A 20,135-nucleotide genomic window follows, 5' to 3' on the forward strand; every position below is an offset into this window, starting at 1 on the left:
AGGGCCAGCTGTGGGGGGTGATCGCCCTCTCCAAACAGTGACTCCCTCCAGGGGAAGGAGCAGCAGGACAGTGGGTCCCAGGGGGTGCTGGGAGCAGGGGCTCCTGGGCACTGATGCTACCTGGGGGGTGCCAGGCTCACACCCCCCGGGGGCGGGGGGGGCCCGCGGGCACGTGTCCGGTCCAGGCGAGTGGGGGAATCCGCAGCTGATGGAAATTTACGGCGGGGGGCGGAGCCGCGGGGAGGGGGGCGGGCCCTGGGAGCCGATTAAGCCGCCGCGTGCCCCAGGGGTTCGCAGCAGAACCGAGCCGAGCCGAGCCGAGCCGAGCCAGGCCAGGTGAGCCCGGGCTGCCGGCGGGTCCCGGTGCCCGCGGCTGGGAGCGCTCGGGACTGGGGGGAGCCCCCAGCTCGGGGCGGGTCCGGTTTCCATGGCGGTTTCTGGGGGGGGGGCGTGTATTTCCCGCGGGCTGCACCCCCTCGCCAGCCCCTGACGCTCCCGGGGAGCCGGGACCTCCCCCCCGCCCCGGCCGTGCGCTGGGGGCGCTCAGCCCCGCGGGTTTGGGGGGCACCGGGGAGCTGGGGTCTGCGCGGGCTGGGCCCCTGTTCGAGGTGGGGCGGAGCCTCCCGCTCCGGACCCGCCCCGCCCCGCCCCGTTGAGCTGCTGCCCCATGGCAGGGCTGGCTGTGGGGGCAGGGACCCGCGGTAGAGCCCCATAACCGAGCTCTCTCCGTGGGCACAGATTAGCATCGCGGCCCGATCGTGCTTCCCGTGATTCAAATGGGGGAAACTGAGGCACGAGGCGAGACCGCCGCGGTCCAGTGGTGAGTCTGCGACCGCGGGGCAACGGAGATCTCGGGGCGTCGTGCCCCCGCCGGCCCTTGTCAGAGCAGCTGGGGGAGGCCCCGGAGAGCAGGGAAGGGGCTCCCTTAAGAACTGCCCCCCCCGCCAGGTCCCCCCAAGCCCCCGGCCTGCTCTGCCTATGGTGTGCTGTAGGTAATGGCACTAACTGCCCGGGTGGGGGGCGGTGCGTGGAGAAGGGGGTCTTGGTAGGCTGGGCTGGAGGGCGGGGGGCTGGGCTGGGCTGGAGGGGGGCGTGGTGGGAAGGAGAAGATGCCTCGATGGGGGGGGGGGTGGAAATGGGCTGCACCCAGGCTGCACTGGGCTTGCGCTCCTGTCCCTGGGTTATTTTGGCTGGTGTAGCTCCGCTGGGGGCCTGGGCCGGGGGCTGGGGGAGCTGCCCGTGCCCCCCCTCGCTCCACTGGGCACCAGCAAAACAGCCCGATGCCTCCCTGCCCTTGTGAGCCCACAGCGCCTGTTGGAAGAAGCCAGACTTCCCGGCCTGTTTTGTTGCTGTCTGGCGTGTCCCCGCGCTGAATGAGCCTGGCCCGGCCCCAGCTGCCCCGCCCCACATCCCGCAGGCTCACAGAAACCCCGCCACTTCTGGGCACCTCTTTGTGGAGCGTCTGGGGCACCGGCGGCGACTCCTGCCCTGCTGGCACGAGGGGGCTGCGGCACGGCACACTGGAAGCTAGGATGCCTCAGTTCTATCTCGACCATCCCGGTGGTGGTAGGGGGGCAAGCCTCTTCACAGCTATGTGCCTCAGTTTCCCTGTCTATTACAGTGGGGATTATGCCCCATCTCAGAAAAGGGCTCTGGGAGAGGAAGAGCCAGTCTGGGGTGGGGGGACGCTGGCCCAGGGGACAGCTGGGAGTATCCCGGTCGCAGGGGCAGCGGGTGGTGAATGATTTGCACCCTTGTTCCTGCTGGTGCCTGGGCGTGAGGCCTGGTGGGTCTGTAATAGCCTCCTTCCTCCACGTCTCAGCTCCAGCAACCATGGCAGAGACTTTCCTCGTTGAGAGCCCCGATGTGACCTACAGCAAGGACTACATTGAGGCCAAGTACATGTACAGCACCGTGCATGTGAGCAGGGAGGACGGCGTCACCAAGGTACCTGCTGTGGGTGGGTCCAGCGTACCGTGGCCCTGTGCCCACTGGAAGGGGAACTGCATTTGTTTTTCTCGATGCACCTGCCCCATTGGTGGGAGTGGCCCAGAGCCCTGCTTGGCCTGGGCTGGACTCCGGCTGAGCGTGAGCCGCAACACGGCATCTGCAGCCATGAGGCGGGTTCCTCCGCCCAGGCGAGGGGAGCGATGGAGCCAAGGGGGCACTTGGGGACACATTCTGCCTGTAGCCCTGCTGCACTCGGTCTGCTTCCCCACTGTGCCCGCAGCAGCCTGGGGGTGTCTGGGCCGTGGGGCCGGGGCTCTAAGTGCCCTGGTCTCCCTGGGCTCTGAGGGAGCAGCTGCCCCACTGCAGAGGGGCCCAGCCTTAGGGTGGGCTGGGCAAGCTGCCCTGGTGCATCGGTTGGGTGCTGCTGTCCCGTCCCCATGCAGAGCCCTGCGGTGCCCCACGTGCGTCTCGTCCCGCTCCCCCGCCCCCTCCTCCCCTTGGGCTGTGTGCGAAGGCTGCGCCCCGGTTCTCACCGCCTGTCTCCGGGGCTCCCAGGTGAAGCCGCACTTGACCGAGTTCACCTTCCGCACGGAGAGGCAGGTCCCCCGCCTGGGGGTGATGCTGGTGGGCTGGGGTGGTAACAATGGCACCACGGTGACGGCGGCCGTGCTGGCCAACAGGTTGGGCCTCTCCTGGATGACCAAGACCGGACGGAAGGTGAGTGAGTCTCGCGCCCCCCTCCCCCGGCGTCTGGCGGCATTTGCCAGGGCGCCGGTGCTCTCTGCCCAGCCCCCGCAGGCTGCAGGGCCTGTGACCAGCTGGCTCATCTCGAACACCCAGATGCGGCCCCAGCCGGTTGCCCACGAGATGGAGCCTGGGCCCAGGCGAGTGGGTGGAAGAGCCAAAGCCCTGCCCCGCCTGGTTGTGAGGCCCCAGGACTCCAGGCTGGCGCCTGATTCTCCCGGCCTGTGGGGTGCGGAGTCGGGCTGCGTGTGTCCTGGCCATGGCCTGGGAAGTGCTCGCGGGGCCTGTGGTGACGGGAACGTGGCGCTCGGACCCTGCACGGGGGGGCTGTCCCAAGCCACGCGGCGTGGTCCGGCTGGGAGCCGAGCTGCACGGGCCGTGCCGGGGGCTGTGCACTCAGACCTTGGGGACTCCCCCACCCCCGCTCCCATGTTCTGTGCCCTCCTGGAAGGTCCCGGGGGTGGGGGAGCTCCTCTGCCTGGGCGCCCCTGGGGCTCAGTGTGCCCTTGATGCTCTCCCTCCTCCCAGCACGCCAACTACTATGGCTCCTTGCTGCAAGCGTCCACCATCTGCCTGGGAACCGGCCCCACGGGCGACGTCTATGTGCCCTTCCGGGACCTGCTGCCCATGGTGCACCCTAACGACCTCATCTTTGATGGTGAGTGTGAATGGCCTGGGGGCTGTTAGCGGGGGCTGGGCAGGGGAGGGGGGCTGTGTGGGTGGGGTGGGATAGTCCAAGGGGGCGGGGGCTCTGTGGGCAGGGGCTGGCCTGAGCGGGGGCTGTGATGGCAGGAGGGGAGGCTGTATGAGTGTGAAGGTGGCCCTGGGGGGGGGCTGTGTGGCTGGGGGGTGGGATGGTCCGGGGGGGGGGCTGTGTGTATAGGGGTCTGGGGGGAGGGGGCTGTGTGGGCGGGGGCCCAGAGCTCTGACTGGCATCTCCTCCTGCGTCTCAGGCTGGGACATCTCCTCCCTGAACTTGGCTGAGGCCATGAGACGGGCCAAGGTCCTCGACTGGCAGCTGCAGGAGCAGCTCTGGCCCCACATGGTGAAGATGAAGCCCCGCCCCTCCATCTACATCCCAGGATTCATTGCAGCCAATCAGGAGGAGCGAGCCGACAATGTCCTCCATGGGACGAAGGCTGAGCAGGTGTGTGGGGGGGATCCCCAGCCACTATGTTCCCATTGCTGCAGGGCCGAGCCCCAGGGTCCCGTGGCCGCAGTGGGGGAGCGGGTGGCCCCAATGCAGCAGGCTCCCTGGGGCTCCTGCGCCGGCTCTGACCCTGCAGCCCGGGCTCGGGGAGCTGGGCTGGGATTTTGGAGCGGCCTCTGCCTGCATGACCCGGGACATCGCTGCTCCCAAGGGCAGCCCTGGGCCGCATGCCAGCGGTGGGGAGACTGGGCCCTGGGCCCTGCAGGAGGGTGCTGGGGGCACAGTCCTGGCACCTAAGCCCAAGCACCGTCCCTGCTGCCCACCGGAGCTGACCCACGCTGGGCAGGACGGACAACCTCAAATCGCAGCTTCCCCGTGGGTCCCCTGTATGTGGCGCGTGCTGCCGGGTGCTGACGAGTCTCCTCGCACAGGTGGTGCAGATCCGCAGGGACATCCAGGAGTTCAAGGTCACCAGCGGAGTGGACAAGGTCGTGGTCCTGTGGACGGCTAACACTGAGCGCTTCTGCGATGTGCTGCCGGGGGTCAACGACACAGCTGCCAACCTGCTGCAGGCCATCGAGGTGAGAGCCTGTGGGAGGCGTGCAGGGCCTCCCCCCCCCCCGCCTGCTGGGGGATGGGCACACTGCACCGGCTGTTCCTCTCGTCTCTCTGATGCTCTGGACGCAACCAGCCTGGGGGGCTGGTTCTGGCTCCTGCTGGGGGTGGGGGGACCCACTGAAGCCCCGTGCTAGAGCTGGGGGGGATGGGACTGGAGGAGCTGGGTTTGGGGGCAGCAGCCCCACTGCGTGGGGGGGTGGGGTTGACTGGTGTCCTGGTGCAGGGGAGGGGTGCCCTGTGATATATTCTCTCCGAGGGCCTGGTGCTCCCGCTGGCTGGGGGTTGTGGGGGGGCCCTGCCCGTGTGCTGGGGTGGGGTTTCCCAGGGGCTCCATCCACCCCTGGGGCTGCACTGAGCTCTCCCCATCTACGCAGCGAGGCCTCGAGGTGTCTCCCTCCACGCTCTTTGCCGTGGCCAGCATCCTGGAGGGCTGCGCCTACATCAACGGCTCCCCCCAGAACACCTTTGTGCCAGGCGCTGTGGAGCTCGCCCTGCAGCGCCGTGTCTTCATCTGCGGAGACGACTTCAAGTCCGGCCAGACCAAGCTCAAGTCGGTGCTGGTGGATTTCCTGGTCAGCGCCGGCCTCAAGGTGAGCGGGTGCTGGGGGCGCCCACCGTGGGGCATGCCGGGCTGGTGATGCCGCTGGGCCAGGTCAGCGGCTGCTGGGGGGGGTCTGGGCGGGTTTCCCTTCCTGGAGCCCAGGGCCGAGTCCTGGCACAGTCAGCAGGGAGAGGGAATCTGGCCTCAGCAGGGCCCTTGGGTGGGGTGGGAGGGATTGTAACCCCCTCCTGCAGCGGGGTGCAGGCCAGCTCCTTGGGGGCCAGAGGCCTGGCACCGCAAGGGTGGAGGGGCTGCGGGTTGGGATTAAGGTGTGTTGGGGATGGGGGGGCTGTGGGTCGGGACTGAGGCGCATCTGAACGATGACACTTGCATAACCCCCAAGGGCTCTGGAGGCCCAGTGGGGTTGGAGCATCCCGGGGGTGGGGCCAGAGGTGCTTCAGTTTGGCCCCTCCCCTTGGAATCCAGACAAACCTGTCCCATGGCGGGTGGGTTTGGAGGTGCGCAGGGAGACCAGGGCTCCCCCAGCTGCGGCTGTGGTCTGTGTGTGTGTGGGGCGGGGGGGAGGGAGGCCTCAGGCTGCTGTGACCCATCCCCTCCCCCCCAACTCTCCGCCCCAGACCGTGTCCATCGTCAGCTACAACCACCTGGGTAACAACGACGGGAAGAACCTGTCGGCCCCGCAGCAGTTCCGCTCCAAGGAGGCCTCCAAGAGCAACGTGGTGGACGACATGGTGCAGTCGAACCCCCTGCTCTATGGGCCCCAGGAGAAGCCCGATCACTGTGTGAGTGCTGGGGGAGGGGCAGTATCGGGGGAGGGAGCCCCCCTAGAGTTCTACCCGGCTCTGTTGTGGGGGGCAGAAGCTGCCCTAAACCCCTGCCCGGCGGTGGCTCTGGGGCCCGCACTGAGATGGCTCTCGGTTGCAGGTGGTGATTAAGTACGTGCCCTACGTGGGCGACAGCAAGCGGGCGCTGGACGAGTACACCTCGGAGATCATGATGGGTGGCACCAACACCATCGCCATACACAACACCTGCGAGGTAGGGCCGGGAATTCCTGCCCCTGGGCCCGGGGCCAATTCCCCCCCCCCCCCCGATGGTGCCACAGGGAGAAGCGGTGGCTGGGGAGAGCACTGGCCCTGGGTGGCATCTCCCTTGGGGAGGGGGAGCTTGGCCCTGGCCCCCCTACTGACTCTGCCCCACCCCCAGGACTCCCTGCTGGCCAGCCCCATCATCCTAGACCTGGCCATCCTGACCGAGCTTTGCCAACGCATCAGCTTCTGCACAGAGAGCGACCCAGACTTCCAGGGTTTCCACAGCGTCCTATCCATCCTGGGCTTCCTGTGCAAGGCACCCCTGGTGCCTGAGGGCTCCCCCGTCGTCAACGCCCTCTTCCGGCAGAGGAGCTGCATTGAGAACATCCTGAGGTACCCCTGGCTCTGCCCTCCAACCCTCTGCCCCCGTCCTCTCCTCCAGCTCAGCGCTGACTGCCGCTCCCCCAGGGCTGGTTCCCCGCTCTCTCCTCCACACTTCCAGTGCCAGGTCCCTTTGCCAACCCCAGGGCCCTCCAGGAGCAGCCCGGGTCCTCGGCTGAGCATGGTGGGGATGGGGCAAGTTGCATTAGCCCCCGTGGGACCTGGTGCTGAGGTCCCCTCAGAGACCTGGTGGTGCCCAGCCCATGGGCCGTCTGGTTGGCCGTGAAGGCTTCTGCCACCCTCCCCCCTGACATGCTGCTCTCTCTCATCCTGCCCCCAGGGCCTGTGTGGGGCTGCCCCCCCAGAACCACATGCTGCTGGAGCACAAGATGCAGCGGCCATGTCCGAGTCTGAAGCGAGCGCGTCTGGCCGAGTGCCCCGTCTCCCACAAGAGGGCAGCTGCCCCGGTGAATGGCTACCTGTGTCCAGCCAGTAATGGGCACGGCACCTCGCCAGCCCAGCTGCACGTTGACAACTAGAGCCCTGCCCCATGGCCACGACGACCCCCAGCTCCCAGGGGAGTATGGGCTGAGAACTGCCACAGCTCGAGAGGGGCTGTGGTCAGCCTGAAGGGGGACAGGAGCAGTGCTTCCCCCATGGCCCATCGGGGGGGCTGTATTTTGTAGGGCGATTCTTAGTTTGAATTAATTTGGGGGCATGAGGAGCCCCGTCCACCCCCCCCACCACCCAGGCTCCACTGACAGTAACTGGAAGCTGTGAATGTTTTTCTGGAATAAAGTGGGAGCATGCAAGTCACTATATCTCTGCTGGTCCCTCTGCGTGCCCCCCCCCCGCCATGCTCTGCACCTGCCTGGCATCCTGTGGCCCTCCCTGGGAAGGGTGTGCCTGGAACCAGCAGTGTCCCTGTGAAAGGGGTCCCCCTGGGGTGTGCCCCACAAGCCCTGCCCTGGAATGTGGGCCCTGGGGCTTTCCCAGCTGCAGCTGGTGTGGGTCTTTGCCTGGGTTCCCCCAGCTGTCCCAAGTCTCTGCCCCTAGCACCATTCCTGTTGTGGGGGCCCAGTGAAAGGGGGGTCCTGGCTCAGTGAGTGCTGGGCAGGCAAAGGGCAGCAGGATTCGTGGCTCTGGCAGGAGGACGCTTGTCGGGGCGCCAGGCTGAATGCACAGTGGAGCATCATTCCCTTGGGAGGGGGGTGCCGTGGAAGGGGTCCCGGTCGGGCAAAGGGGGAGACAAAGGAGGCAGAGCTATGAAAAAAAAATCAAATTACATTTATTGATGCAGGTTTTTTGGGTGGTTTTTTTTTTTGTTTTTTTGTTTTTTTGGGTTTTTTTTTGTTTTTGTTTTTGATAAGCAACTTTCAGTCTAAAGCCTTCAGAGTAGAAAGAACAGACGAAATCCCTACACAGACGCACTAACCTAGCAGGGGAGGCGCTGCCCGGCGGCCGTAATGTGCCAGCTGGCTGCGTCCCCTCCCAGCTGGCGGTGGGCACAGCACACCAGTGAGGCAGGCGGAGGCTCACCCCCAACAGCAACAGAAAACCCAGCGAAGGCCCCCTTGCCCGGGCCGGGGCGGGGGCGGGGTGGGGCTGTACAAAGCGGCTTCGGGCTGAGAGCGGGAGGAAGCACCGCCGGGCTGCTGAGGTCCTTCATGTTTATAAAAGGGGAAAAATCCTTCATATGAAAGTTTAAAAGTGGTCCTGATGGCGGCTGGGGTGGACGCCCGGGGCAAAGGGGGCTGCTGCAGGGGCCTATGTACACTTGCCTCCCTTTGCTGCAGGGCAGGGGCCGAGCCCAGTCTGTCAGTGGGGGCCTGGGGGGGGTAGTGGTGGGGGAATCACAGTGGCTGAGCAAACTGCTGGGGCTGGGGGGGGGCCCTATTCCCTAGAATCTCCATAGGGGGTTTCCTGCTGTGGAAGGGCCAGGGGGGCAGCTGGACTCCAGGGTGAGCTAAGAGCAATCATCCCGCGGGGGGAGGGTGCTCCCCGCTGCCCTAGGGGTGCTCACAGGAAGGGAGGGGTGGGTTACTGGGCAGTACGAGGGGGCTGAGGCAGCTTTGCTTAGCTGGCAGCCAGGGAGGGGGAGGGCTCTGCGGGGGGGCTTAGGCTGAGGTGCTGTGGCTTGCAGGGGCTGCGGGCATGGCCATTAGGGCAGCAGGGGCAAGAAGGGAGGGGTAGAGGGGCGGGGTCCCCCTGCCCTAGGGTATTTGCCAATGAGCAGATGACAGAAGTGGCATAACTCCGCTGAGGGGGTAGCCCAGAGCTCCTGCTGATGGCCCAGGGGGGCAGATTGCTGGGTGGGGTGGGGTGCTCAAGGCCCCCCAGCTGCTTCGACCTCCAGGGTTTGCCCCATGGCTCCACAGCAGGCTCTGGTGCAGCTGGGCCCCCTGGAGGGGGTGGGGGTGAGGGGGAAGCCCATGATAAATTAAACCCTGTACAGCAAAACAAACCCTTAAATAAATACCCCCCCTCCCCCCACCCTGCTGTGTGGGGCTGGGCAGAGCTGGGGGCCGGGCTGCCAGCCGTGGCCGGTAACCCCCGAGGGCCACAGCAAGCAGCATGGCGCTGTTGCTGGGTGGGGGTGGCGCAGCAAACCCAGCTGGACTTGTCCCCTGGCACCCCGGTGGGGACTCGTCCCCAACCTCACTCTGCCCCATTTCTGCTGCCCGGCTGGGAAGGAGGCTGCCTGTGGCTGGACCCCCGCATGGCCCCCCTCCCCGCTCCACCATGCTGGGAAGCCCCCAGCACTGCTCTGGCCTAGTGCAGCCACAGCTCTGGCCTACCCCCTCCTGCCCCCCCGTACAGTCAGCACGTTCCAACCTCCAAGCCCAGCCCCCCACGTGCCCGAGAACAGCATCTTGCCTGGCACAAGCAGCCCCCCCCCCACAGTGTACCCCACAGCACCAGTCCAACAGGGCCCCAGTTCTGGCAGCTCGCTCCTCTGCCTGGCGCAGTGGGAGGGCCGTGCCAGGGGGAGGGGGGGCTGTGTGCCAATGGAGGCAGGGTGGGCCTGTGCCCCAGGTGGAGGGGGAAATGGGGGGTGCTGGCAGGAGGGCAGGCGGCCAGTTCCTGCGGGTGTGTTTTAAATAGTTTAGAACCGCAGGGGCGTCTGGCTCTCTGCGCCGGGACGTCCGAGCCGATCACACGCTCATTGTCATGCTGGGCGAGTACTAGAGAGACGGGAGACACCAGAGCGTTAGCAGGCGGGGGGAGGCCGCCGGGGCCAGCCCCACGCGCTTGGGGGGGGCAGGGCCGAGGGAGCCCGCTGGCCTCAGAGCTGGGGGCTCAGCTGACCCCGTTCCTCTGGCGGGGCAGCTCACACCTCGGGGAGGCTCCTCCAGCGCAGGGCCCCCGCCACAGGTCCGACCGTGCCAGGCTTGTTCTTCCAGGGGGTGGCCGATGCCTTGCAGCTGCCCCGCCCGCCCCGGGAGCCCCGCCCGCCCCGCCCTCTCCGCCTGCCCGGCGGGCCTGCCCAGTCCCTTACACTGTCGCTTTGGAAGGGGTTTAAGAAGGTGCCGCCCATCTCGCCGTCGTCCCGCGGAGTCCCGGGCGGGTTGCTCAGCCCTGCCATGTTACTCGGCGAGCTCTGCAGGGGCACAGAAAAGCCCAGGTTAGAGGGGGGCCTGCTGCTCCCCCGGCCCCAGGGGTGAAAGGCCGCCAGCTTCCAGCAGCGCTGCTGGCATCCGCCTCCTGGGAAGGGGACCTGGCATTGCTGTAGCCCAGCCCTGGCCGGGACCCGCCTTTCCAGGGGCCCCTGGGGTGGGGGCCTGGCATTGCTGTAGCCCAGCCCTGGCCGGGACCCGCCTTTCCAGGGGCCCCTGGGGCGGGGGCCTGGCAGCCTGCTGCCCTCAGTGCTGGGGGTGGGGCTGTGTGCAGTCACCCCCACTGTGCCCAGAGGAGAAGGCAGGGCTGCACCCCCAGCAGCTGGCAATACCCTGGCCCTTTGAAGGGAGAGGCACAGGCAGTCCACCCTGGGAGGGGGCAGGGGGTGCCCAGGGGAACACCCCCCACATAGGGAGCAGATAGAACAGGGGTGCTGTGCTCTCACCTTTGGCAGCCCGTCCATGTCGCCAGAGCCTGGAAGGACAAGCAGGTCCTGTTAGCACTGCCCCATACCAGGTAAAGGGGCCCTGTCCCCCCATGCACTAGACACGGACCCACCTCCCAGGGAGCCCAGGCCGTGCTGCAATGTGTCAGCCCTACTCAGCGGCAGGGCTCCTGCCCTCGCTCCCAACATAGGTAAGGCACTTGTGGCCTCTCTGCCTCAGTTTCCCCCTGCGCCATCGGGGGAGGTGATGCTAATGTGCTGTGCGGGGAGGCACTGGCGGCCTCCCGGGTGTGTACTGGCCCATAGGCTGCCTTCGGCTGGCAGCGCTAGGGGCTGAGTCCCCTGGGGAGGCTGGGGCAGGTCTGAACACATGGGCCAGAACCGCAGGGCTCCCGGCCTGGACAGCCCCGTCCTGGCACGCCAGGGGTAGCGCCAAGGGAGAGGAAAGGACCTGCCCATGGTCACAATCAGGGCAGAGCTAGGCCCAGAATCCAGGCTGGGGTGGTCCTCGGGCATCCGGATGTCCCTCCACACGTGTGGGTGAAACACGCCCCAGCGGGCGAGAGGCTGGGGCTACCCACCTAAGGATCCGTTCATATGATGGGGCTCCATGGCGCTCATGCCTCCCATGGGCCCATCGGGGCCAGGCCCCATCGGGAACTGCAAGGGAAAGGGAGTGCATCAGTGCTGGGCATGGGCTGCCCGGGCATAGTGGGGCTGCGGCTCTATGCACGAGCTGATGGGAGTGGAGGGGAAATGGGTGCAGGGCCTCAGGGACACTCCCAGCATTGCTCTGCCCCCAGTACCCCATGGGGCACCCCAGCGCTGCACGGAGGCCTCTGGCACTGCAGACCCCGGCCCGTCGCAGTGCAGACAGCCAGCCATGCCAATGGCCACCAACCGCCCAGCAGAGCCTGCTCTGTCCCCGCTTGCTCCCACACAACACCCCGCACGCCCAAGGGCAGCAGGGACGGAGAGCGGGGCCTCGGCAGAGGTGAGGGAAGGGGAAGCCCAGGGCTGGGCTGGGCTGGTAGGGGTCGGGGCTGAGGGGCACTGGCAGAGTTGTGGGAAGGGGCTGGGCTGGCAGGGGGTCGGGGCTGAGGGACACCGGCAGAGTTGTGGGAAGGGGGAGCCCAGGGTTGGGGCTGAGGGGCACCGGCAGAGTTGTGGGAAGGGGCTGGGCTGGCAGGGGGGTCGGGGCTGTGGGGCATCAGCAGAGTTGCGGGCAGGGGGTTGGGGCTGAGGGGCACCGGCAGAGTTGTGGGAAGGGGCTGGGCTGGCAGGGGGGTCGGGGCTGTGGGGCATCAGCAGAGTTGCGGGCAGGGGGTTGGGGCTGAGGGGCACCGGCAGAGTTGTGGGAAGGGGCTGGGCTGGCAGGGGGTCGGGCCTAAGGGACACTGGCAGAGTTGTGGGAAGGGGGAGCCCAGGGTTGGGGCTGAGGGGCACCAGCAGAGTTGTGGGAAGGGGCTGGGCTGGCAGGGGGGTCGGGGCTGTGGGGCATCAGCAGAGTTGCGGGCAGGGGGTTGAGGCTGAGGGGCACTGGCAGAGTTGTGGGAAGGGGGAGCCCAGGGTTGGGGCTGAGGGGCACCGGCAGAGTTGTGGGAAGGGGCTGGGCTGGCAGGGGGTCGGGGCTGAGGGACACCGGCAGAGTTGTGGGAAGGGGGAGCCCAGGGTTGGGGCTGAGGGGCACCAGCAGAGTTGTGGGAAGGGGCTGGGCTGGCAGGGGGGTCGGGGCTGTGGGGCATCAGCAGAGTTGCGGGCAGGGGGTTGAGGCTGAGGGGCACTGGCAGAGTTGTGGGAAGGGGGAGCCCAGGGTTGGGGCTGAGGGGCACCGGCAGAGTTGTGGGAAGGGGCTGGGCTGGCAGGGGGTCGGGGCTGAGGGACACCGGCAGAGTTGTGGGAAGGGGAGCCCAGGGTTGGGGCTGAGGGGCACCAGCAGAGTTGTGGGAAGGGGCTGGGCTGGCAGGGGGGTCGGGGCTGAGGGGCACCGGCAGAGCAGCTCTCTGTGCCTGTGGCCAGCTCCCCATCAGCACCCCTTGGCTGTGGGGTGGGGCAGGGCCCGGGCTGCCCAGGGCTCTCCGTGGGGGGGGGGCACTCACGTTCGGCCGGTTCCCAGCGGGCCCGATGGGGTTCATCATGGTGTACATGTTCTCACTGGAGTTCGTGGAGTCTGTGGGGAGCAGAGTGGGGTCAGTGCTGCCAGCCCCACAGACCACGAGAGGGGGCGGGCACTGTGCAGCCGTGCACGAGCTCACTGGGGTTCACTGGCCCTGCAGCCCCCCCCTGCCCCCCAGAGAGAGGCACAGATGTGTCAGCTGCTTTTCCCCTCCGGGCTGGGCAATGTCACTCCCGCAGCTCACCTCCTGGGCTGGGCATGATGGGGGTTCCTGGGGGGCCGCCGCCTCCGGGAGGGCCCTGCGGGAGAAGAGCAAAAGGCACAGGAGCTGTTAGCGCCTCAGCCCTTCGCAGAGTGCCAGCCCCGTGCCCTGGGGAGAATCCCCCCAACCCACCCGGCGCCCGGCCAGCGCAATATGCCCCCAAGGTGCAGGCTCAGCACCTCCCACCGCCCCCGGGGGGCTGCGGAACTCACCACGTAGCTCCCTGGTGACGACGAGGAGTACGCGATCTGTGGGGACACAAGAGGGGCCGAGTCAGCACTGAGAGCGTCCCTTGCCACGTGCCACCCCCCCCGTGCGTCGTGCCCGGCCCGCATCGCCCCCCCCCGTGCGTCGTGCCCGGCCCCCATCGCCCCCCTCATGCACAGGACTCACGGAGTTGGTGTTGGGGTTTGGCCACGGCGCTCGCCCTCCTGGGCCCCTGAAATACAAACAGGCGTGAGGTTGGCGCTTCCCCAGGGGCCCTCCACACCCGCCCACCACTGCGTGCACTCTGCCCTGCGGGGGGGCGCCCCTGTGCTGGGATCCGAGGTCGCTGGGGGTGGGACAGGGTGGCACGGGGCAGCTGGGACATGGACAGTCCCACTCTGCCCTCACGGACGGTCTGGAGGGCTGGGCCCCTGGGGCTGGGATTTCCTCTCAGTTTCCCCACCAGCCATGGACTCCCCGAGCCCTGCCCAGCCAGCCACTCTCCCTCCCCCCGAAACCTGCCCACCCGCCCCCAGATCTGTGTGTCTGCCCAGGGTGTCTGATGGCACTGGGACAGCCTGGACTCCTGCCAATCGCTCTGGCTCTGCTAGGGGGGACGTGCTGGGTGCTGGGCCTGCTGCCACTGCCAGGAGAGCGGCTGCAGGCCCCAGACCATGGCCAGGAGCCCCGTCTGCAGCACCTGGCGCAGGGCACGGCCCTCAGTGGCCCAGGAGTCCCCAGCCAATCCTGCAGGCGCTGGGCTGGCTCTGGGCCCCTCCCAGTGGGTCGTGGGGGGCAGGGAGGTGTGGCTGGGGCACAGGGGGAGGAGAGGTGCCTTACATGTTCATGGTGGGCATGGCAGGGCCGCCCAGCGAGTTGGGCGGGGGTCGCATCCCGCTGCCGTAGTTCTGCAAGAGAGGAGCAGGAGCGAGGTGAGCGTGTGGCGGGGGTAGACGGGCCCAACCTCTGAGGGGCTGCAATAGCCCAGTCATACAGAACCCAGGCGTCCTGGCTCCAGCCCCTCCCCCCAACAACCCACTCCCCTCCCAGAGCCAACAATAGAACCCAGGGGTCCTGGCTCCCAGACCTGTGCCCATGCTGCCCCCATCCCATCGCTCCAGGGTCACAGCGCTGCACAGCAGGGCCGGGCCAGGACCCAGCGGGGGTGCCAGATACAAGGCACCCCGGGGAGACACTCACCTGGGGCGCCATCCCCGCCATGCCTCGCGGGGGGTTCATCCGCTGCATCGGGCCCCCCATGTTCGGATGCCCTGTGTAAAGGGAGAGGGAAAGGTGAACAAGGCAGCAGAGTACCAGCTCCCCTGAACCCCAACTTCTGCGGCATGTCTCCTTGAACCGCCCCCAACCTCCCACTCCCAGAGCTCTGCTCCCCCGACCTCCCTCAACCCCCTACTTCCGGGGTGTGGCTCCCGGAGCCCCCCCCAGTCCCAGAGCTCTGCTTCCCCAAGCTCCCTTAACCCCCCCACTCCTGGGGTACAGCTCCCCGACCCCCCCTCACCACTCCCAGAGCTCTGCTCCCCTCCCCCAACGTCCCCATGGGGCGCTGGCCCCCACCATGGAGCCCCCAGCACTGAGAGGAGGACTCCCAGTGAGGAGTCGTAATTCCAAGGTGCTCTTCCAGCACAAGGCCTCATCCTTCCCCACAGAGACGGGGGTGCGGGGTGCTGTGAGGGGCTTCCCCTCTGGTCCTGGGGGCTCCTGCCCTTCACAGTGAAGGGTCCCCCCCTTGGGGGATGGGCTGCTCCCAGCCAGGACCCTTGTCTCCTCCCTGGCGGCTGCATCACTTGCATGCTGCTGGTGCCCCAGAGCTGGGGGCTGGCAAGGCCTGACCTGGCTGGGGGGGGGGAGCAGACCGGCCCTGCGGTGAGGAGGGGGCCACGCGGGTGGCATGACTCACCCTGCGATCTTGTGCTGGGGTCCATGGTGTTGGGCAGCAGCGGCTGGGACCCCGGGACCCCCACAGGCGGCTGCAGGAACAGAAGGGCCATGAGCCTGGAGCTGCAGCCGTCAGGAGGGAAGGGCATGGACCGGGCTCCCCCTGGGGAAGGAGCACCCCCCCCCCCCCCGGGAAATGACACAGCCCCCCTCCAGAGAAGGAGCACTGAGTGAGCCTCAACACCCCCCCCACCCCCCCAACACCTAGGGCTGCACTCCCTGACCCACAGACTGGCCAGAGATCTGTCCCAGACATGGGGCAGGGGGCTTAGCCCTGGGGCAACCCGCCCTGGGACGTCCCCAGCTCTCAGGGCCCGGTGGCCTCACCTGGTTTGGCATGCGGAGCGAGGGCCGGGGGCCGCCGGGGTAGCGAGGGGACATGAAAGGCTGCAAGAGAGAGCAGGGGGGGCAGGTGAGAGCACATCCCCTGAGCCCAGCCAGGGCGGGGCATGAGCACAGAGGCCCCGTGGCTGGCGCTGGGCTTGCAGGGCAGAGGCCTGAGCTGGGAGCTTGCCCATTGCTCAGAGGGGTCTAACCACAAGCAGTGATGTGTGGCCCGGCTAGAGGCTGCAAGGCAGGAACCCAGGCGTCCAGGCCTCATCAGGCCGCGTGCACCCAGCATTCCTCATCCCAGGGCCCTGGGTGAGAGGCTTGGTGCCCGCAGGGGACGGGGCAGAGGTAGGGTCCTACTGTACCTCTCAGCTCCTCCCCTGCGAGGGGGCTCTTAGGGCTTTGCCGTGGGGCCCCGTATCACTAGCATTGTCCCCATTTGGCAATGGGGAAAGTGAGGCAGTGACTTGCCCAAGGTCACCCAGCCCCCCAGTGGCAGGTTTCCCGGCCTGCGCCTCCCGCCCTGAGCCATCTAGGCTAGTTGTAGGGCTGCTGTTCATGGCATCACCGCATTTGACACAATGGGCACAAGGTGTTTTGCCCTGACGCTGGTGTTACGGCTGCTGCCCTCCTGCCCAGCGGGGCTGCCATCGCAGCCGGTCCCTCTGCTTCCGCCTGCCTGGGGTTTGACAGTTCAGCTGCGCTCTCGGCTTTGCCCTGCGATGTCTCCCAGCAACAGGCCCTCTTGGGTGCTGGGCAGAACCGCCGTGCTAGGGCTGGGAGCTGCCCGCGCTGCCATGGCCTCGCAGAGTCCCATGCACCCTGCCAGCCAGCCCCACAGGGACTGTCCCTTCACCCCCCCACAGGCAGGATTCTCCTTAGTCCCCTTGAAGCAGAGACCAGGGGGGCTGGAGGGTCCCAGCACCTCCTAGGCCCCAGCCTTGCTCCCTGCACAGGAGTGGATGGCTCCTAACGGCTGAGGCTTCCAGTTCCCTGAGCGAGAACTGGGCTTCCCCAAGTGGTGCCCAGGCAAGCCCCTGCCCTGCTGCCCCCAATTTACCCCATTGGTCCCTCCCAGCTGCAAGGGTCTCCCCACATCACTCGCCCCCAGACCCTTCCTCACAGCGACGGACGCCCGGCTCATGGAGGGGCCAGGGTCCTCGTGTGGCACACAGATGCCGGCGCTGGCTTTGGTGGGGCCCGGGGGCTGCATGGCCCAGCTCTTTGTCACGGCTGCGCCCCCCCTCCCAGGCCCCAGCCTCGCTCCCTGCACTCAGGCCTGGCTGGGGCAGGTATCAGCGTATGAAGGGGCTGGCGGGAGGCCTGGGGGGCTGAGGGTCCCTGGAGGCCCCTTATCTCCCAGCTGGTGAACGGAGGGTGCCAGGGCAAAGCAGATGCTCTGGGGTCTGCTCTGACCCACTGTGCAGTTCCCACCGGGAGGAGGGGGCTGGGCCAGGCAGCTGCCCGGGGCAGGGCACGTGGGAAGAGGAGCTCACTGCCTGTCCGTCCCGGGCCATGCTGAGCCCGCGCTCGGGAACGGGGTGGGGGAGCCTGAAAATCGGAGTCTGCCGGGCACTGGGCTGTGTGCGGCTGATCAGGACGTGGTGGCTGTGTGGAGCGGGGTGCAATCGGGGGGGCTGGGGTACACCTGGGGATCTCCAAGGGTCTGAGGCAATCCTCCAGGCTGCAGGAGCCCACAGAGACTCAGGTGAGTGACCCCACGCAGAGTGGGTGAGTGTGCGGGAAGCAGGGGGCAGAGTGGCATGTGGGGGGAAGCAGGGGGGGCAGAATGGCTTGTGCGGGGAATGCACACACAGGGTTCGGCAGGCTTCCTCCCCAGGCCCAGCCTGTTAGGGGGTGGTGGGTCAGCTCCCCCCAGACGGCCTTACCTGGCTGTGGGGCCCCAGCATGGGGCCGGCGGGGTTGTGGGGCGGAGGCTGTGCATGTGGTGATGGCTGAGAGCCCGGAGGTCCCTTCAAGAGAAACAAACCACAGGGGGTTACAGGAGGGAGGGGCTGGGTCGAGCCCCCGTCACCCACTGCCCTTGGCCCCTCGCCTGCTCCTAGGCCCTGCTGGTGGGTCCCTCTCCCTGGGGACTGCCAACCAGAGACACCCCCGCAATGTACCTGAGCTCCCCGCTCGCCTCTGCCTGGCTGCTGCCCTGGGCCAGGTCACGGGGCCACTGCCCTCCCATGCTGAGCCACGGCCGACTGGGCCCCAGCCATCGCCCGGGGTGGGGGACACATGCTGGGGGAGGTGGAGTCTGCAACATTTGGGGGGCAGCCCGGGACCTGGGCACTGGGAGTGGGTGTCTCCAGTGGCCGATGCCCCGTGCTGCCGAGCAGGCCAGAGGTGAGGGGATGCCCCGGGCACACGTCAGCCTGAGGCCGGCCTCATGCCGGTCCCCACGTCCACCTGCAGGTGGCAGCAAACCCCGTCTCACCAGCGAGCCTGCATTGCCCCCGCTGCCCCCTGGCACTCCCCCACACATGGGGGCTCGCCGGGCGGGGCTGGGCAAGGGGGGGCCGCTCGTCCCCTGGCACGAGGGGCAGGAGAAAGGCTCCAGCTGGCAGAGCTGAATGTTGGCAGCACCAGGTGACTCCTGGGGCCGTGGGTGCCCGTCTGAGTGCCCAGGAGACGGTCCCTGCGGGGGAAGGTGCGGTGAGCCCAGGGTCCTGAGAACGCTGCCCGCCCGGCTCCCACCCCATGGGGAGGGGAGGAGCTGCAGGCTGCCCTTGGATGCTGCCTGGCACAGACTCAAAGCGGAGCCAATGTCCAGCCGGAGCAGGCCAGGGGCTCTTGTACTGGCGGTGTGGAATAGGCTGCACCGCGGCTCCGTGTGGGGCGGGGGAAGTGTCTCCAGCCACAAAAGCCCCCCGCCCTCCCGGCCATCACCGCTACCCTGGCCCTTAGAGCCTGTCGCCGCCCGCCTACCCCGGCCCCCAGCACACCACCGACAGCCAGCGCATCGGTGCTGTGAGTCCGTGGCCTCGGAGATGCAGAGGGGCCCGTGTCCCACCCCCGGGCGCGGTGACCCATCTGCCCAACCCGGCTCTGAGCACAGGGCAGGTGCGTGAGGGATCCAGCTCCCAGCTCCTCCCCGGGGCGGCGGGGCCGGGACAGGCATGAGGACGCAGCGGTGCCCGTGAGCCCATCCCCGCACGGCAGTGCCGCTGGCCCCCATTCACCACTCAGCCTCCCAGGGCTCCCGGCCTAATGGGGAACAGACGGCGTCGGCAGGGCTGCAGTATTGAGCCAGCTCCCGCCGGGCAGGCTCCGGCAACCCAGGTGCGGGCGCCGCGTGGGGCGAAAAGATGCCATTAATAAAATCATTTTCTATCCAGCTAAGGAGATAACGACTTGGCACAGCCCTGCCTCCGTTCAGCACCCGCAGCGCCCCGGCTGGCCGGCAGGGGACGGCCAAGGAGGCACGTGGCTGGCTCGACACTAGGGGGCAGCGTCTCCCCACACATCCCTTCCTGTCCTGCCCCCCCGCAGCAGCAAGAAGTTTGGCTCTCGGCTGCTGAAGCTGCACGGCGAAGCTGCCAAGGCTGACGCCCGTAGCAACGCCCACACACCACCACCTGGCTGCACCTACACCGCTCCTGTGCGCCCCCCTCGGGCACACGCCCCCCAGCACCCTCCCCGCACGCACACCCGACCCTGTGCACCCCCCTCGGGCACATGCCCCCCAGCACCCTCCCCGCACGCACACCGACCCTGTGCACCCCCCTCGGGCACACGCCCCCCAGCACCCTCCCCGCACGCACACCCGACCCTGTGCACCCCCCTCGGGCACACGCCCTCCTGCACACGCCCCCCAGCACCCTCCCCGCACGCACACCCTACCCTGTGCACCCCCCTCGGGCACACGCCCCCCCAGCACCCTCCCCGCACGCACACCCGACCCTGTGCACCCCCCTCAGGCACACGCCCCCCAGCACCCTCCCCGCACGCACACCCGACCCTGTGCACCCCCCTCGGGCACACGCCCCCCAACACCCTCCCCGCACGCACACCCGACCCTGTGCACCCCCCTCGGGCACACGCGCTCCTGAACACATCCCAGGCACCTTCCCTGCACACAGACTGACCCTGTGCACCCCGGGGCTGCACCTTCCTCCGTGCCCACAGCATCAGCTCCCCTCCCCTCCCCCTCCTCTGCCCCCCATGTCTCTGGCAGCTCCACCAGCCTGGCCAGAACCCGCCCGGCCTCCATTCCCAGGGCGTGGGTGAGCCTGCAGCCGGCCGTGTGTCCTGACAGTGCCCATAGCACGTGCCAGCCCCACACGCAGCACCTTGGGCTGGGCCCCCTTGGAGCTGCCGCTGGGCCCACAGCTCTGAGTGCCAGACGCATGGGCCAGCCTCCACTCCGCCGCAGGGCAGCCTGTTCCTACGCATGGCGGGGGCGCTGGCCACAGAGCAGCAGGACCCTCGCCCCTCAGCGCTAGTTCACACCCCCCTGGGCGGCCAGGCAGCTCCCGACTGGGGGCCCAGCGGCCAGGCTTAGGACATGGGGGGGCTGCCCCCCCTCCGCAGCATGGTGGCTGCTCCTGAAGTGCAGCAGGGGAGAGGGAGAGAGGCTGCCACTTTTGGCTCTCTCCTCTCCCCCACAACTCCCTGCAACGCAGCAGGGCCCCCGTGGGCACAGACAGCCCTCGGGAGCAGCAGGCTCTGACGGTGACTCTGACACCTACTTTGGGCACGGGGACAGCCCTTGGCACTGCTGGAGGTTCCCGGCAGAGGGCACTGGGCAGAGCTGGCA

General features: G+C 68.0%; 2 protein-coding genes across 8 annotated transcripts in view; one reads left to right on the top strand and one right to left on the bottom strand.

Moving 5' to 3' along the window:
• Window positions 1-236: 236 nt before the first annotated feature.
• Window positions 237-7,252, top strand: ISYNA1 (inositol-3-phosphate synthase 1). 6 transcript variants are annotated; one of them, XM_073323661.2, is made up of 11 exons: window positions 265-336; window positions 739-820; window positions 1,823-1,947; window positions 2,506-2,667; window positions 3,223-3,352; window positions 3,648-3,841; window positions 4,276-4,425; window positions 4,837-5,052; window positions 5,642-5,806; window positions 5,949-6,062; window positions 6,231-6,770. In XM_073323661.2, exons 3-11 carry the CDS (start codon window positions 1,834-1,836, stop codon window positions 6,720-6,722), a joined length of 1,737 nt encoding a protein of 578 aa, XP_073179762.2. In that variant the 5' UTR covers window positions 265-336; window positions 739-820; window positions 1,823-1,833; the 3' UTR covers window positions 6,723-6,770. The 6 variants fall into 6 exon arrangements, with proteins under 6 accessions (XP_073179763.2, XP_073179762.2, XP_073179761.2 ...); XM_073323663.2 differs by lacking the exon at window positions 265-336 and adding an exon at window positions 6,777-7,252 and having other exon boundaries at window positions 629-820; window positions 6,231-6,448; XM_073323662.2 differs by lacking the exon at window positions 739-820 and having other exon boundaries at window positions 237-336.
• A 1,284-nt stretch (window positions 7,253-8,536) lies between these two features.
• SSBP4 (single stranded DNA binding protein 4) overlaps window positions 8,537-20,135 on the bottom strand; it is a 65,935-nt gene continuing 54,336 nt past the window's right edge. For both annotated transcript variants that reach the window (XM_073323668.2, XM_073323669.2), the window contains 13 exons: window positions 17,260-17,343; window positions 15,368-15,427; window positions 15,003-15,072; window positions 14,285-14,355; window positions 13,925-13,992; window positions 13,271-13,316; window positions 13,090-13,125; window positions 12,860-12,914; window positions 12,599-12,669; window positions 11,081-11,159; window positions 10,500-10,528; window positions 9,936-10,037; window positions 8,537-9,621 (listed from right to left, as the gene is read on the bottom strand). In XM_073323668.2, the coding sequence (XP_073179769.1) occupies window positions 9,592-9,621; window positions 9,936-10,037; window positions 10,500-10,528; window positions 11,081-11,159; window positions 12,599-12,669; window positions 12,860-12,914; window positions 13,090-13,125; window positions 13,271-13,316; window positions 13,925-13,992; window positions 14,285-14,355; window positions 15,003-15,072; window positions 15,368-15,427; window positions 17,260-17,343 (801 nt within the window). In that variant the 3' untranslated portion in view covers window positions 8,537-9,591. The remainder of the gene's footprint in view (window positions 9,622-9,935; window positions 10,038-10,499; window positions 10,529-11,080; window positions 11,160-12,598; window positions 12,670-12,859; window positions 12,915-13,089; window positions 13,126-13,270; window positions 13,317-13,924; window positions 13,993-14,284; window positions 14,356-15,002; window positions 15,073-15,367; window positions 15,428-17,259; window positions 17,344-20,135) is intronic.

The sequence above is a fragment of the Lepidochelys kempii genome, chromosome 25, assembly GCF_965140285.1.
Source record: "Lepidochelys kempii isolate rLepKem1 chromosome 25, rLepKem1.hap1, whole genome shotgun sequence".
Lineage (NCBI taxonomy): Eukaryota > Metazoa > Chordata > Testudines > Cheloniidae > Lepidochelys > Lepidochelys kempii.